Source organism: Ostrea edulis, chromosome 2 (assembly GCF_947568905.1).
Source record: "Ostrea edulis chromosome 2, xbOstEdul1.1, whole genome shotgun sequence".
Classification (NCBI taxonomy): Eukaryota; Metazoa; Mollusca; class Bivalvia; order Ostreida; family Ostreidae; genus Ostrea; species Ostrea edulis.
In genome coordinates this window covers 24335574-24354854 of record NC_079165.1, presented here as the reverse complement: position 1 = coordinate 24354854, position 19281 = coordinate 24335574, and the positions used below count along the sequence as shown (strand labels likewise).

Here is a 19281-nt window from a genome sequence, read left to right as displayed (position 1 = left end):
CCTCTAGGGACAGCAAAAAACCCCCAGTTCATCATAACCAAACATCATTATACAGTAAAACAATTATAATAGCAAACCTCCTGGGCCAGCGAGAACACTTCATTATAACAAATCTTCATTATACAGTAACCACGGTTATAGCAAACCTCCTGGGCCAGCGAGAACACTTCATTATAACAAATCTTCATTATACAGTAAAACACGGTTATAGCAAACCTCCTGGGCCAGCGAGAATACTTCATTATAACAAACCTTTTGTTATATCCAATAACATTTTCATTAGTTTCCTGTGATAGAGTAATAAATTCATTATAAGCATGTTATACTGTATCAGGATGATGTCACAAGTCGGCAGTCCACCTCATTTACGTCTCTGCTGACACTAATGTATATAAATGTCCACCCATGCACCATTTTCTCTCATCATCTGTTGTTATTTTCCACAGATCACAACACACTAACGAGATAATCTTGGTACACCTGTACTCACCTTTCCACTACTTTTGAGATGTGTGTTGTCCTCCTCATCCGATGAACTCGAGGAGGAGGAAGAGGAGCGTGCTCTTTGAATCGTCTTCTTAGGAGTGGTGATCTGAAATTAAAACAATGTCCATTTTGTTTTGGTTTATTGTTGTAAGTCCCATTCCTGAATTTTTCAGTCATACAGTGACGTACATCATCAGCTAGAGGTGAGGTGTCACACATCTTGACATACATGTGTGCATGGTGTTCAACACTGTGAAAGTAAGGCCAAAGGAACGAGTTAATGAAATTCAACAATCTGCAAACTCTGCATCAGATTCAGCAGCAGATACTAGCAGTGTAAACATCCCAAAGAAACTTAAACGAAATGTGGACAATATTCCTCAGGACAAAGATGGCACAATACAATATCGATTCTGGACTCACAAAGGCAGCTTATTATTACGCTGAAAAATTGGGTCATAATATGAACTAAAGTACAATGCAGAGTATCAAAAAGTCATACTTAAAAGTCAAGATTGATGATTGATTGTGTCTTGCTTAACGTCTCACTTGAGAATTTTTCACTCATATGGAGACGTCACCAAGACCGGTGAAGGGCTTCAAATTTAGACATATGCTCGGCACTTACGGCCATTGAGCAGCGAGGGTTCTTAGCGTGCCACACCTACTGTGACACGGGTCATCCGTTTTTAAGGTCATCTCCGAGGACCCGTGACATTCACACCTGATGCCGAGCATTTGGCGATGGAACTGTCACTACCTGTTTTAATGACTTAGGTTAAAAAAATCAATGGACAAAGTCAAGGGAAACAACCCTCAACATGACGGTAAAAATAGGCATCTTTTTTTTCATTTTAGAAAAATTATTATAGTAGTAAATCCATTGTGAGTTGATTATTTATTATATTTTTGAAAAATACCTAAAAACAAATTTCAAAGTAGGAATCTACTAGGTTATAGGTATTGTTGCATTGTTTGTAGGATCAAAACAGGTGCCGTTGAAGGGCATTGCCGACAATTTAGCGTCAAATGACTGCACTACTTGATATTCTGAGGAGTGGTGTAATTCTCCCCCTCAGCTCATATACAAAGACAAAACTCACATGTGCCACACAGTTCTTCTTTCTGAAAAGCACTGGTCTAACTTTCACACCATAAGGCCTAAATTAAAATATTGTTTGTTTGCCCTCAGACGATCGACCCCATAAATTAGTTCTGACTGAAATTCTTTTATTTGCCTTTACCAACAAAATTTTATTTCATTTTGTTTTTTTCGTTCCGCCCGAAAATCTTTTATTTGTAATTACCGAGCCCGACCGTAATTTGTTTCTCAGAATTTTCGGATTTTATCGTAGCGGTTGCCGATAAAGTCTTGGATTTGAAACTGCTGTATGATTTTGATTTTTTTAACCAAGCATGGCGAACGTCACCCTCTGTGTCACAATAACAGAAGAGCAGGGGGGCTTTAAGAAGGTTTTAATTAAAAACAAAATTATAAATGTTTGCACCAAAGAGGTTTGGGACGATGTGGCGGGGGCAGCATTCGGGGACACAGACCAAGAGCAACACGTTGACAAAGCATTTGAACAGGGCAATGTCACAGTGAAACTTCATGCCCCTGGATCGAATGAAATGTACGAGGCGGACTTCAGTGACACTGTATCAACAGTGCTAAATTTCAATAGGAACTTGAAATATGTAATAATGACGATCAAATCTGTGGCCAATAAATCAAACTTGGTGACGGTGACCAAATCCAAACAGAATGTATTTAAAGTTTTGATGAATGCAGCTGGAACTAGACCTCCAATCTGCAGTTAAGTTTTAGGATATAAAAAAGTTAATGTTAGGCAGGTCGATGTATTAGAACAATATTTGTTGCAGATTTCTCAGTATTAAACTACATATATATTGTATTTTAGTGTTGTAGGGTCTTGACAATTTCACTGTCAGATGGTCTATATCGTGTGAATCCTTATTACATCTTTTGACCAAGTACTTCTTTAAAATTTTGATATTTGACTATTTTTTGTTAAATTGTAGGGCAACAGGAACGCTGGACTGGTGGCCCAGAATGACATAAGAATGTGCTACGCATGTCAAAAACCACGTTGCATTTACTCCAAACAGATGCTCTCACTGAGGGATCTTAAGAGTGTTGAATCGTGTCTTGGGAAAGTTTGATTACAGCTGCGAATCAGAAATCCTTCCAGATGGTAAGTAAATTTTTAAACTTTTGTGAAAAAAGTAGTTATCACTTTGTATATAGTTTAAGTTGTCTATCTTGTAGGTATTCTATGATGGATTTCAATATTAATATACACAGCAATATAAAGCAGACATAAAGCTTATTAATGCTATTGATTTTGAAGCAATTTATTTAGCATATACTATATGAAATATGCATGCATACATTGAACTTTAGGTTCAATTTGCTTTTTAAGCATGTACCAGAAATTCCCTATGAAAATATTGTTATACTATTCCATATGTATTTTGTTAATATCTATATGCTGATTTTAAAATGAGGGCTATGCTTTATATAAATTGATCATCTTTACTGCAATTTTGACAGTATCCAAATTTGTGTAAGAATGCAGAAGGATTGCAATTCCCCATTTGAATTTGCTTACTATGCAGAAAACAATACTGTACTGGTGGACAAAACAATTTGCTGTTATTGCACATCTCCTAGAGCAGAGGACAAGGAACTGTTAAAGAAGTATCGAGTTGTACTTCCTTTATGTGCGCCATGCAAAACAAGCGGAAAAGATGCAATAAAAAGGAATCTTATAAAACAGACATATTTACTAGTCTGAAATGTTGAGATTCATTCAATGTTGGATATGTTAGACTAATTATCTAGTCAAACTTTAAAACATTTTTCTAGTGTAAAATGTTGAGATTCTGATATAAATGTTGGATATGTTTGATTATTTTATTCAGTTACTGTTAGTACATGTTATTTCATTTAGTTACTGTAGTACATGTTATTTTATTTAGTTACTGTTAGTACGTGTTATTTTTAGTTACTGTTAGTACATGTAATTTTATTTAGTTACTGTTAGTATGTGAATAAAACATACTTTATTTAATATGTATTGTCATATGTCAGAATTGAGAAATCATTCTGTATTTGAAGTATGGATATAAATCCCAGAACACATTAGATATTTAATTTATTGAATTTATAGTACATTTTTCTTCTAATCAATCTTCCAAAAAACAGAATGATTCTTCAAGTTTTCAATCCGTTTGTAGCACTAGTTAGAATCCCCAGTTTCCATGTGCTTTGATTGACTGGTTATTGATCCATATGCAATTGCACTGTGACACCCAACTTATAGATGTGTTATAAACTAACTAGCACTCTACAGTGGTTGGTTAAGGAACAATAGGGTGCATATACTACAGTTTACATCTGTTTCATGCATGAATAAGAAAACTATGTGCTTCCAAACTGTTAAGTATGAAGACAGAGGTGATGAATATAATAGTAGTTATTCATAGTACAAAGCATAAATAGACACACATGCAAATCAAACAGGAGATTAATATTGCAGTACAAAGCATAAATAGACACACATGCAATTCAAACAGGAGATTAATATTGCAGTACAAAGCATAAATAGACACACATGCAAATCAAACAGGAGATTAATATTGCAGTACAAAGCATAAATAGACACACATGCAAATCAAACAGGAGATTAATATTGCAGTACAAAGCATAAATAGACACATATGCAATTCAAACAGGAGATTAATATTGCAGTACAAAGCATAAATAGACACACATGCAATTCAAACAGGAGATTAATATTGCAGTACAAAGCATAAACAGACACACATGCAATTCAAACAGGAGATTAATATTGCAGTACAAAGCATAAATAGACACACATGCAATTCAAACAGGAGATTAATATTGCAGTACAAAGCATAAATAGACACATATGCAATTCAAACAGGAGATTAATATTGCAGTACAAAGCATAAATAGACACACATGCAATTCAAATAGGAGATTAATATTGCAGTACAAAGCATAAATAGACACACATGCAATTCAAACAGGAGATTAATATTGCAGTACAAAGCATAAATAGACACACATGCAATTCAAATAGGAGATTAATATTGCAGTACAAAGCATAAATAGACACACATGCAAATCAAACAGGAGATTAATATTGCAGTACAAAGCATAAATAGACACACATGCAAATCAAACAGGAGATTAATATTGCAGTACAAAGCATAAATAGACACACATGCAATTCAAACAGGAGATGGATGTGATAGTACAAAGCATAAATATACACATATACAATTTAAATAGCAGATATATATTTCAGTACAAAGGTTGAATATACAAATCAAATAAAAATACCCCCAAAAATACTTTATTCAATATGAAATTTAAAAAAAATAATTTTTTTTGCCTACCTACCTACAAGTGGCAAAAAAATCACCTACTCTAATAATTTTTTGACCTAGTAAAATAAAATAATTCACCTACCTACCTACCCTATGTCAAAAATTAGGGTCGGAAAAGGGCAAACAAACAATATTTTAATTTAGGCCTAATACATTTTGTTGACAAAGGCCATAATTCCTTTAAAGCAAATCCTCGAGGAAAATGACTACCCCTTAGGACAGAAAGGCGTGTGCATTTTTTACGTGTTTGCTGCTTTTCATACCTGCAGCTTGTACTGACAAGCTGCAACCCCTTGACTTGATTCCCAACAATTTATTCAAACAATACCTGCAATTCGGATGAAAACGCAAAAACTGAGGTCCGGAGTCACAGCAGGTGTGGCACGATAAAGACCCCTCCCCGCTCAGGGGCCACAAGTGCTGAGCATAGGACTAAATTTTGTAGCCCATCACCAGCAATGGTGACGTCTTCATACAAGTAAAAGATTCTTGAGAAAGACGTTAAACAATATACGATCAATCATGAAGTTGCTTTCTATGCATCCCAGTGAGAGTGTTGTAACCGAAAGAAGAAACTTTCAATAGAAATACATTTAAGCAATTATAGTGAACCTCCTGGGCTAGTAAGATTAAACTCCAAGGTCATGGTCACAGGGTCAAAAACGTTGGTACCCACAAAAAGGTTTTGTCACAAGAAATACTCATGTGAAATATCAAATCTCTCGCCCTTACTGCTCAAAAGTTATTAGCAAGGTTAAAGTTTTCAAAAAGTAGGTCAAACTCCAAGGCCAAGGTCACAGGGTCAAAAATGTTGGTACCCAAGGAAAGGTCTTGCCTCAAGGAATACTCATGTTAAATATCAAAGCTCTAGAACTTACTGTTCAAAAGTTATTAGCAAAGTTAAAGTTTCAGACAGGATGACAGAATGACAGACAGGACAAAAACAGTATCTTCGATCTCGGGGGCATAAAATCTGTATCACAGAGATAATCTTGGTACACCTGTACTCACCTTTCCACTACTTTTGGGATGTGCGTCGTCCTCGTCATCTGATGAACTTGAGGAGGAGGATGAAGAGGAGCGGGCTCTTTGAATCTTCTTCTTAGGAGTGGTGATCTGAAATTAGAACATTAATGTCCAATTTGTTTTGGCTTATTGTTCCAAGTCCTATTTAGGAATTTTTCAGTCATACAGCGACATCCCCTACGGTGGGTGAGGTGTCGCACATCTGGACCTATGTATGGTGTTTAATGCTGTGGAAGTATAAGGTCAAGTAAATTTTCCTCCACTTACCCTTCATTAGAAAATGGGCAAATATACATGTAAATTTATTCATTATTCAGTTCCGCAAACAATGATTTGAGACGAATTCAAAAGTGGGCAAAATCATTTTCAAATATAACGTGGGTCAAAACTGTCCTTGTACTCAAGATGTTTAGCAAAGCAGTGACACATTACACATACCACGGGGACGATGGGCAACATTTCTATATCGCACTTACCACAGGCAACATTTCTATATCACATTTACCACAGGCAACATTTCTATATCACAGGCAACATTTCTATATCACATTTACCACAGGAAACATTTCTATACCACAGGCAACATTTCTATATATACACTTACCACAGGCAACATTTCTATATCACACTTACCACAGGCAACATTTCTATATCACACTTACCACAGGCCACATTTCTATACCACAGGCCACATTTCTATATCACAGGCAACATTTTCATATCACACTTACCACAGGCGACATTTCTATATCAGACTTATCACAGGGACAATGGGCGACATTTCTCTATCACACTTATCACTTCTATATCACACTTACCACAGGCAACATTTCTATACCACAGGCAACATTTCTATACCACAGGCAACATTTCTATATACACACTTACCACGGGGACAACGGGCGACATTTCTCTTTTCTTTTGGCCTTCTTCACCAGAAGATTTCTCACTACTATCTGTTGTTTTTGAGGTCTGTAAAAAAAAAAAAAACAAAACAAAAAAAAAAACAAAAAAAAAAAAACAAGTGTGTCCAAATGCTTTTTTTTTTTTTTAAAAACCACACTGACTTTATTTTGCTGAAGATGCTTGTAAATCAATATGAGATAAAGATTTTCAAAGACTTCCTTCTACATATTCTTATGTAAGGGAGAGGGGATTTGAAGAAACTTACACCTGATCTACAAGTACAACTGTACTTCAGGATGCTTGCATATTCACAGAACTAATCATGGTCCTGCTGGTTTTAAGAATAGGATTTTTACAAACAAGAGACCCACAGGCCTTATCGGTCACCTGAATACTTAGTCTAGTGAAAAAGTATCACTACTTCCATGGGCTATGAAATCTAGAAAAAAAAAATTCTGTTCTGAATCTCTAAGCTAAATTCTAATGTTCAGCAACAGTATAAAACAAGATGTGTTCTTAAAACTTCACTGCCCTCAAAAGTGCATACACTGATGAAAGGCTTTAAAGAATAGGTGTATTAACATTAAAACATCTGCAAGTATGCATTTAAATTTTATACAGTATCAGCAAACTTACACATAAATACTATATACTAAGTTTGGCCCTATCCTGGGGTCAGAACCCTTACTCTGGGGATCATCAAATTTAAAATTTTGGTAAAAGACTACCTGCTCTATCCATTTAGTTTCAATTTAGTATAAAAAGCACTAAAGAAGATGTTATTCAAGTGTTTTACTTATAAACACTATATAACAAGTTTGGCCCCGCCCTGGGGCCAGAACACCTACCCCGGGGATCATGAAATTTACAATTTTGGTAGAGGCCTTCCTGCTCTACATCACTATGCATTTAGTTTTTCTTACACATGTGCAGTTCTAGAGAACTTCAAAGAAGATTTTTGAAAATTGGTCAATTTTTGGGCAGTTTTTACCACGCCCCTAAGGCCAGGGCCGTAAATTAACCTTCAATTTGGAGGAGGCAGGAAATTAGGCAGGGGTCGGGCACATTTTGTGCACACTGAACACGTTTCGTGCAAAATCCTTGATTCTAGGGCCTTCTAAGATGTTACTTGACCAACTCATTCTAAAAGAAAGATTTGGAATGCTTTTTAAGGGAGGTATCATGTTCTTAGTTATTGGAAACAACATAAATTCTAATGAACTTTAAATTTTAATTTTTTTTGGCTCAAAAGTTGGAGGAGGCAGCTGCCTCCTCCGCCTCCATGTAATTTACGGCCCTGCCTAAGGCCCCATGCAGGGGTCCTGAAATTTACAATTAATGTTCCCCTTGTTCCAAATATATTTCACACCAGATTTGAAAAGAATTGGAATGATAGTTATCAAGAAGAAGTTAAAAATGTCTATTGTTTACACATTTGATAACCGACCATTTTGGCCCCACCCCGGTACCAAAACGCCTACCCCTGGGATCATCAAATTTACAATTTTGGTAAAGGATTACCTGCTCTTTCTAAATATCTATTCATTTTCAATTTAGTATCAATAGGACAAAAGATGTTATTTAAGTGTTTTACATATAAACACTATATAACAAGTAGTTATCAAAAAGAAGTTAAAAATGTTCAATTGTTAATGCACGACGGACGACGCACAACGGACGAAAACCAATTGCAATAGGTCACCTTTCCAATAAATTGCCATGTAAAATTTTAATCTTTTATTGTGGTCCCACTCTGACTTGAATGATAGAATCTGCTCTATTTGAGAATGTTTGAATAATACTGCAACTGTTTCTGGCCCTGCTGTTCTGGAGATTTTTAGAAATCGTTTCCTATATAGAATCCCCTGTAAAGATTTCCTATTGTGGCCCCATTATTTTCCCTGGGGCCATGATTTCAACAATTTTTGTCAGGGAGCTTTCACATAAGTTTCATGTTTTCTAGCCCTGTGGTTCTTGAAAAAAAAGATTTTTAAATTATACCACCCTATTTTGGTCTTTGGTGGAATATCTCCCCTTTGACAGGGACATGGCTCGTCAATTCAACAATTTTGAATCCCCTTTTCCTAAGGATGCTCTGTGCAAAGTTTGGTTAAAATTGGCCCAATTGTTCTCAAGAAGACATTGCAAAGACATGCAAAGTTTACAGATGGAGAGAATGCAAACAGCAGGTGATCAGCTTATAGAAGTGCTAAAACTCCAGTAGTAATCTAAGAGAACAATTACATCCAACTAAACCCTTCTTTGGTTCAAATGGCTCCATGAGTGTTCTTTCAGCACTTATTCTTAAATCACAGAGAATCAACAAAATGCATCCAATTCACAAGGCCCAACAAAGAGTTACATGAACAGCTCACATGGTCACTCCAAAGAGTTACATGAACAGCTCACATGGTCCCTCCAAAGAGTTACATGAACAGCTCACATGGTCACTCCAAAGAGTTACATGAACAGCTCACATGGTCCCTCCAAAGCGTTGTACACACAGGGGTGATCAGTCTAATCTAGGTTTTCCTAGAGGTATATAGACTAACCTTTTTGTGAGAAATCGACTCTTTAACTCTGCTGGATTGGGACTTTTTCCCCTGGTAAAACAATTACTTTCTCATAAAACTCATATGATTATGAAAACCAAAAAAAACCAATTAAAAAGAAATGAAAGTGTGAATTAATGAAAAGGATAGGATTTCAAACGGTACCTTTGATTGACGGGGAGATTCAAACTGCTTGCTGAAAAATAAAAGAACATATCTTCAAAGTAAACGTTTCATATCTCTATTAAAATTATTTTTATTGTCACAGTGGTAAAAAGAGGCCCATGGATCACAATACTCATCCAGATCATTCTTACTTGACAAAGCTTTGTATAAGCATCATTCTTAACCTGTACCCTATCAAAGGTCACTTACAAAAATGCTTGAGGGTATACATGTTCAATTTCTCTCTCGTAAAATTCCCCAATAAAAGATTTTCTTTCCCATCAAATCTCCAAGAGTTTTCATATATAAACAATATATATATATATATATAATATTCTCAGACAGATGCACTAACTTAAGCATGCATATAAGATAAAGTATTTCATTTTGGTCATGGGATTTGACATGAACCCTAGTTCTGAGGTGAGCAGTCAGTGAATTCACAAAAATCATCAGAATGGTAGTACAATTCAAAGTTTCAAGTTTTCTTTAACCTCATTTTGAAATTTGGACATTTTAAAACTGCTTTCAATGGTATGAGATTAATAGAATCCTTCATTAGTACGAATGTGGGATTGGGAAATTCCACCAAGGGGACAAGATTCGCAGTCTAGGACGAGGCTTTGCAGAGTCCTAGACAGCGAATCTTGTTCCAGAGGTGGAAATTCCCTATCCCACACGAGTAAATAATGAAGGATTATTTTTCTCACATTTTACCTACAGTTTAGTGCATGAATTTAGGAGTTTTGAGAAAATTCTGAATTATCAAAATCCTCATTTGAACTTCAATGCAAAAACTAACTAGGTAAGTAGAATGAGCATACCCGAAAATGGTTTACACTGTAAGTGTAAACTACAAAACTCAAGGTTGTCCACCAGAAAGCTATACTACATTAAAATGTAAAGAAAACAATGCAAAATATTTTACTTCACCTTGTAACTGTGTAACGTATATCGTAGAAAATATATGACGTCACAATCAAATGACGTCGCAACAGTGTGAGACAGAAAAATCTCACATGGCTGTCTCACAGGGGCAAAGTTGATCTCACACTGGTGATAATGTGAGAAAGCTTGAACTCAAATCTGTTTGTTAACATTGCGTAAAAAAATATATGATATCACCCCTACATCTTAGGACTTTTGCCTTTGCTTTTTCACATCCATGCACTTTCGTTCCTTTGACAGTAATGTAAGGGAGTATTAGTGGGCTGGCCCTAGGATCATGAAACATCTTAAACTTAAGTCAAAATCTGAATATTGCAATGAAATCATTGGGAAGTCGGTCATTCCATAAAATTGTATATTCAATAGTGCTTCTGATCATCAGATTTCCAAGTTGTCTGCAAGTCAAAGAGTTACAGTTCAAAAGCAACGGACATCTAAAGAGTTACAGTTCAAAAGCAACGGACATCTAAAGAGTTACAGTTCAAAAGAAACGGACATCTAAAGAGTTACAGTTCAAAAGCAACGGACATCTAAAGAGTTACAGTTCAAAAGCAACGGACATCTAAAGAGTTACAGTTCAAAAGCAACGGACATCTAAAGAGTTACAGTTCAAAAGCAACGGACATCTAAAGAGTTACAGTTCAAAAGCAACGGACATCTAAAGAGTTACAGTTCAAAAGCAACGGACATCTAAAGAGTTACAGTTCAAAAGCAACGGACATTTAAAGAGTTACAGTTCAAAAGCAACGGACATCTAAAGAGTTACAGTTCAAAAGCAACGGACATCTTACAGGTGATTGAAATTTCTAAGTCCGAGTTTGTTACACGACCCAAGGGCCTGTTCAGAACGTAGTACACGAGTGGCGTGATTTCTGTAATCTGTCACACTTACTAAAACTCGGTGATCTTTTTCTGTTCGCTGGCCTCATTCTCCGCCGCTTGGTGATACTTCTCCTGTTCAAAGCAAAAGTCATTCACTTTAGAAATCTTCTTTTAGATCAAATTGTAAGATGTGACCAGTTTGATTATTGTGACTCATTTTATCTGTCTTCTTCATTAAAAAGGAACACCAACTGTAATTTTGTCACCAAAAACTGAACTCAGTGAAAATTGTCACAGTCTTATATATATATTTCAGCAATAACACCAGAATATTTAATTATTTCAAACACTTAATTTTTACCCTCAAAGCAGGCACATGAATATGCAATTTTGGTGATGAGATAATTATTGGCTGCAAGACTATAATAATTATTCCTTATGTTTCTTTATATTATAAGTGGTTATCTAATGTAGTTTATTAAGATTTCTTGCTTTATTGTGCAAAATAAATGTTTTATTAGTCAGTAATATATATTTATATTACAAATTGCATTTTCCTCTATGAACCAACCAATTTCAGCACGCGGCACAATCCGTTCATATTGACTATGAACGGATTATGAACTTTAGCTTAAAGCACGCGACAGAGAGCGTAATGATTTGAAAAAATACATGTGTTACAAAGATCTCGCAAAGTTACATCTCAGATTAAGTTCCCCAGTTTACTTTCGGAAGGTCGGTGGTCTCTTCCCAGGTACATTGTATCTGGGTTCTCTCTTCCACCAATAAAAACTGGGCGCCACCATATAACTGAAAAATTGTTGAGTGTGGCGGAAAACATCAATCGGATTAAGATTGTGAACTTACGTGGATTATCATCCCAATCTTGTGTTCTCCTAGCTCCAAAATACAGTGCACCGTGCAATGTTGATAGAAGGCAGGGTAAAGTGTGACGTCATGTCTATTTTTTTATGTATGTTACGTTGCAATACGACTGTGACAGAGGTGGATCTTAGGAGTTCGTTTTATGCAACAAAATATTTCATGACTTATTCAAGCAATGTAAACAAATGGTGATTTAGTAAATGAATATAAATATAAAAAATGAATATCACTTTTGAGCTGTTCATGGTCAATATGAACGGATTTGGATTTGAGGCAAATTCTCTGTGAATCGCGCCAGTACTTCTCATAGATTGTTACTTTTGTCAATGTGTTTATATAATAAAATTATTCCATAAATATATCATATTCAGGTCTTTTTCTTTTTAAAACAAGTTTTGATGTAAATAGGCATTTTTTTCAATTTATATGTATGATCTGTGATTACTGGGAAGAAAAAAACCCAATCACAATACATGTACTTTCATAGTAACTACAGTAACTTTAATAATTAAGTTACATATTCGCCTGTTTCCACAGCAACAGCTAAGATGTTCAGAATCTGTGATTTAATTTCTACATTAGACCTGAAATCTACGGCACATTGACAGTCAGCTACCAGCTCGTCCTCAGTGATTAATTATTAATGTTAACAATCTGTGTAAAGCTGACAGGCATAATAACCCAGCAATAAGGGCAATCATAACTATTTGGCTCTTTTTGTAACCGTACATAAACCTCATATGCAAGATCAACGCCTCCAGTAAAATGTAACTCTGATGTCAAAGATATATGTTGCAACATGAAACACGAGCTTTGAGGTTAAACAAACCCAATCTAATTAAAATTAGCTGTTTTAAATCTGCTATCGCTTTGAGAAGCGGTACTGGATTCAAAACGGCTAATTTGAATTAGATTGAAACAAACCCATACGAAAGTCTAGTTGACCGTCAACTAGCCGTTGACTGAATATACAAAAACAGATGACCGTTAATTGACAGCTCTTAAGAGATTGGCATCGTGTATATAATTGACCACTAGTCGAGTGCGAACCCTTTGAAAATCCGCAGATTATTTCTTATAACATCCGGGGATTCTGTGGATCGACCAATTGAATCAAGTTTGACCATGAGGAAGATGCCATGCATTCAAAAGAAGATGAAGGGGAAAGTTAAGACCGTCGCTAGGGAAGAAGGGGAAAGTTAAGACCGTCACTAGGGAAGAAGAGGAAAGTTAAGACCGTCACTAGGGAAGAAGAGGAAAGTTAAGACCGTCACTAGGGAAGAAGAGGAAAGTTAAGACTGTTACTAGGGAAGAAGAGGAAAGTTAAGACCGTCACTAGGGAAGAAGAGGAAAGTTAAGACCGTCACTAGGGAAGAAGAGAGTGCATAGGCTATGGCATCAGCAAATTTAAATCATTTTGATGTAAATGTTTTTAATACTTTTGATATATTGTTTCATGAGATAACCTACTACATAATCATAATATATACTGTTTTGTAACGTACGGTATTTAATGGAACGTTTGCGTGGGAGCTTTTTTATGATCCTTGAGTTATAGGCCTAATCAAGATTTAATCATCACGTTCGTTTGTTCATTGGCCATATAATAGCTTCTCACACTTTATATGTAAATTCTACATGTTGATTCTGATGCTACATACATGTACACTACATGGACTTTGGTTCACATCACCGTCCAGTGTGCTCAGGACTGTGCAGTGCTTGCCTTGATAATATGAATGCGATTTAATCCACATGCAAACACAGTGTAGTGATGGTAAATTGATGATTTGCATTTTCATCATGCTCCCACCTTTATTTCTTCATTGCTTTGAGGATGTCGCATGTCTATATGACCTAAAGTAATTCCACCCTCTTGTGATGTCATACGATATTACAAAATCAATGATTTATTTAGATTTATTCATGATATTACCATTAAATTTTGTTGGAGTTTTTTTTAATTGTTATTGTAAAAAAAATCTTGTTAAACATGAATCATTTCAAAAGTCTAGTTATTTATAAATAATCAATAACATGTTAAAAAGTGAACTAAAAAAATGTGTACCTTTTGTCAAAATGAGGAGGAAACAATAGAACATATAATATGGGAATGTAATACGTCAGTTTCGAGATACGAACTCTTCTATATAGGAGGTGCATTTAGTGGAACTTTGAATGCCTAAGTGGGACAGAGTGGATATACAGCCAACGAGGAAGACGATGAAATGCATTAAAAGCGGCTTCTCTTTAAATATGTAAATGTGGGAAATACAGACCCTGAAACGTGCTACTACACCAGTTGCACGGTACGGTTCGGTACGCTTTATGAACGGTACGGTTCGTTTTCTGAACGGTACGGTTCGTTTCTTGAACGGTACGGTTCGTTTCTTGCACGGTACGGTACGTTTCTTGAACGGTACGGTTCGCTTCTTGCACGGTACGGTTTGCTAAAAATAGCTGCACGCTTTGTGAACGGTTTGCACGTTTTATTAATGAGGTGGGCGTGGCCTGAACGCTTTGACTTCGTATAAATTGTACGTTTCGATAGTTTGTTTTCACTCGATCGGTCTTATTCGGCTCTTTGATTATCGGCTGCAGGATTTGTGGTTGTGTTAGAATGTGCACATGGGGAAATGAGACATTATTTTTGATTGCTTCGATGGAATAATTCCATATTGATAACGTACATAAAAGTTATGAATAAAAGTTTTTAGAATTTGCTTAAGTCTAAGTCTTAATGGTTGTTATTACGTTTCAATTTGTTTTTCATTTCTCATCAGACATTTATTAATTTACGATTTTATAAAAAGTTGTTACATGAACTGCTCCCCGACATGGGCGTGCGTAAGTGTAAAAACAAAGCGTATTAAGTTTCCGGATATAAATTACAGTGCCTAAATTGGAAAAGTTTTTAAGAAGAAGTGAATTTTGTTTTGAATACACTAAAGTCGCAAATGACACAATGATTATTTTCTGCACTTCACATTTATTGTGATTTATCATCGGCATTATGAAAGATCCAGGATATCTGCACGTGAAGTTTGTACGTCCTTTTTTGTCAGCATTCAGTCATTCATAATTAATAATGTTAGATATCTGTTGCATTTGTCTTTGAATCAAATAAAATGATGATAATACATATAATATATATTCCTATCCTTTATCACGCGAAGTCCGATTTTCATTTCCCTGACTTTATTTTTGATCACTGAAAATTGAATTAAAAAAAATTAACAGAAAAGTAAGGCAAGTGTATAGTTTGCAATAAAAATGTTTCATATACCTTTTCTATATATTGTTGAAATACTTGAAAATGCTGAAATGAATAATTTTTTGCGGCCGATTTGATGCTTTGCATCAATTTAACTTGTTTACATTCTTTTACACATGTATGTATCTATTTATTTCTCTGTCGATGTAATTAAAAATTGTTTATTAGTGTATATAATAAATCCGCCAATCTACATCTATCTATATGGGTCGTTATCAATGTAGAAGAGAAAAAGATATGTCAAAATTATTGCTAATAAAGTAATGAAAATATTACAGTGTAGAACGTGACAATTTTTCTAATCGGTCTAGAAATTTCTCATATGATTCAGACACTGTACGTAGGAAAGTACATATTGAATACATTAACGCTACAAATATCAATTTCATCTTCTTACGGCAAGCCCTGTGCCATACGTGTAGTAGCATTATCAGGGACGTCGACGTCCCTGATTATATGAAGAAATTAAATAGGCTACTTGTTGTAAGTACTATTACAGTATTGTAGTTATTTTCACCCTTGAATTTAAAAGAATTGATTGAAACAGAAATTCCGTTAAAACAACGAAATGCCCCTTGGTTCACTCTTTAAAAGTCTGCAAGTGAAATATACATCCACAGTACACAGGACTGGCTGCAGAAGCATGCATGCAAAATCCGTGCAGTGATCTGACGTCTATTTCTGTTAACAGTTCACAGTATAAAACGAATTTTTATGCATAATTCAGTCAAAACTTGGGTACTTGTTGATAACATACATACACATATATGCACTGAAACAATGTGACATTTACGGAAAGTAATTTAAAAAAAAAAAAGAATATCAAAGATGTTTTAAGCATTTCGGTGATTTTCACAGTTGATAACCCAGCTTCGTGATGTTTGAGGATAATGCTTTGAATAGCCAGCGATAGTCTACGACCTCCTTTCCCATCGGGCGCCATTGTGAAAATAATATACTGTGGCTGAAAAAGTGGGTCACGTGACATAAATTGCACGCTTTCTGCACGGTACGGTACGATTTCGGGCTTTTGGGGGCGGGGTTTGCATAATATTATCCTGCACGCTTTCTGAACGGTACGGTTCGTTTCTTGAACGGTACGGTTCGTTTCTTGCACGGTACGGTACGCTTCTTGAACGGTACGGTTCGTTTTTTGCACGGTACGGTACGTTTCTTAAACGGTACGGTTCGTTTCTTGCACGGAACGGTTCGGTTCGTTTTTAAGGTGTAGTAGCACGTTTCAGGGTCTGTACTAAATACTATCGAAAGAAATGTTTTACCGAAGTGGAAACATACAAACAATGTCATATTTGCAAGAAATGTCTTGGATATGGTACTTACGACTAGTGAAACAACGTGATAGGATAAAAATTCTATGTATTTAATTACTCTCTAAATACTTATCACTTACTTAGTTTGTGTGTCAGTCGAATTTGGGTTTTCAAACAGCATATGAGAAACTTACTGAGTACATTCACTTGAGCTATGATGAATATCTGTCCCACTCCCGCGTGTAAACAAATTCTTTCGCGCCTTACTATGTACAAGAGTTCTCCAAAGGGAAATAACTCGGACGTATCTCGAAACCGGCGTATTGTGTTCAATCATTTCTAGCTGATTTTGAAGTTTACTTAGAACAGAGAACAAATTGTCGACTAGTCTTTACAAAAAAGTCTTTTATAGGAGGCATCCTAGTAGGTAAACAAGGGTATACAAAATATTCTCATCCTTTGGTTAAAGTATTAATATATTTATACAACAAGGTGTACAGAGAAAAATTTGAGTGTGCATTTTGCAATATCATTTTTAAAGTTATTCTATGAAACAGAAAAATTCATTTCTTATAAAAATGGTGATACTGAAAATTTTGATGCCCTTTGGAACAGATGGAACCAAATATTTTCATAGCTCTCTCTCTCTCCTTCTTTCTCTCTAAAAGAAATAAACACTTCTGTAATTCTATATTACATGTATATTATGAAGATATACCATGAACTATTTATAGAATGTTGAAAAAAAAACAAAACATGTTAATATACTCCTTTATTAGCACTAGGTCCAGCAAATATGCCGAATATTACTTGAATGTACATCCTATATGCACATGTAGTACACAGATTTAGGATATCTGTTATCAGTAACATTATAACCATATATACCAGTTGATAACAACAAAAAAGTGGATAACACATTATTTGTAAAACAAATGTTAGTTGGTTGTATATTATTTAACATCCAAATATTTCATGTCCAAAGCAGAAAAGTTAGACTCATTATATATAAATGAGAATAATTGTCCTATGCAAATAAAAATGGTTCAGAAAGCATGTTTTCTTGACCTCACTACAGGGGGCACCATTGCAAGGGACAATGCCTGTTAATGACTTGGTGCAAAATGCTGTTCCTGGAGCCTCCAAAATGGAGAAAGGATGGACCCTATTGTCATCAGAGGCTATCAAAGGTGGAGTCTAGTAAATGCTTATTCTATCTGTCATTTCAGATTCCTGCATCATATGGAGGTAGACATGTTCCTGGTTCTAGCTGTCCAATAAATTGGAGATAGCAGAATAGAGCCACTCCAATGTATCGCACCAGATGGTGACTGAAAGATCAATAATAAAGCATCTGTCAGGAATTTTCTGTTATTATTTATTGAGGGAGGGGGGGGGGGGGGGGGGGGGGGGGGGGATTGACAATAAAAATAATCTTCCAGGTATTCATCAATTCCTAAAATTTAATATATCAAATTTAAATTTCGATTCTTAAACCATTTCAAATGTATTTACTTTCTTGAATGCAAATAGATAATTTCATTTTTATATTTCAAAATTGACCCTTTTGACATGATAGTTATATAAAACATGTTTTCCTTGCTAACAGGACTCATATATTGTGATCTCAACTATTTCTGCAAACTGGAATAATTGTAAATCAAAGTCAGATGAATTTGAAGTCCCGACAATTTTATAATCATTTATAACTATATACAGAAAAGTTTCAAAGCATACATTTATATTGGAGGACAAAAATAAAGGGGGGGGGGGGGGGGTATTTTTTTCCTCCTTTTACAAAGACGGGTTTAGATGAGAGCCCATCTATTTGAAATATTAATGGTATACATAATAATGTTCATCTTTTTGATCCAATGTATGTTCACTCAATAACAAGGAACCAATTTCTTCATGACAATCCATCATTTGTTATTTTCATTTCCTTTAGAAACTATACCCACTCTCTCTATCTACATGTATATATTAATGTCATGAAAATACAATTGATTAACACTATACAATCCATTATAATTAAGTTTACCATTCCAGCATCAATACTTGTCAGAATGTGATAGGGGGTATGGGTCATAAATCTATTTTGTGTAGATGTGTTTAGTCTCTGTCATCTGAAGTTTTTTTTTAATTCTGCTTTTAAATTATAGGGAGCTTCAAAGGACTATATGCTTTGTTTGGGTAACTTTATATTTTAGCCACCAACATTCCGGAGTTCCCAGATATTGGAAATTGAAATTACAGAATAAGCTATGTGTTCATGCCAACAGCTCCACCCCTGATAATCTCTTATGACAAGAGGCTCAACACTCTCTCCATTTTGGAGGCCCCAGAATCAGCCTTTTACACCAAGCAGCCTGTTAACAGCTAGTTTGACGATTACTTATTGTACCAGATGATTGGTTTTGTAATGGCCCATCACTCACATGTTCAGCTGTTTTGATTTTTAAAAGATTTTTTTTATCAATCTTTATTCCCATGAAAATGTTGACCC

General features: G+C 35.3%; 1 protein-coding gene across 5 annotated transcripts in view; it reads right to left on the bottom strand.

The window, feature by feature from the left end:
- Positions 1-19281, bottom strand: part of LOC125679543 (titin homolog) — a 76092-nt gene that overhangs the window by 4581 nt on the left and 52230 nt on the right. For all 5 annotated transcript variants that reach the window (XM_056156458.1, XM_048918825.2, XM_056156461.1 and 2 more), the window contains 6 exons: positions 11416-11477; positions 9576-9606; positions 9411-9461; positions 6841-6924; positions 5938-6042; positions 491-592 (listed from right to left, as the gene is read on the bottom strand). In XM_056156458.1, coding sequence (XP_056012433.1) covers positions 491-592; positions 5938-6042; positions 6841-6924; positions 9411-9461; positions 9576-9606; positions 11416-11477 — 435 coding nt within the window. The remainder of the gene's footprint in view (positions 1-490; positions 593-5937; positions 6043-6840; positions 6925-9410; positions 9462-9575; positions 9607-11415; positions 11478-19281) is intronic.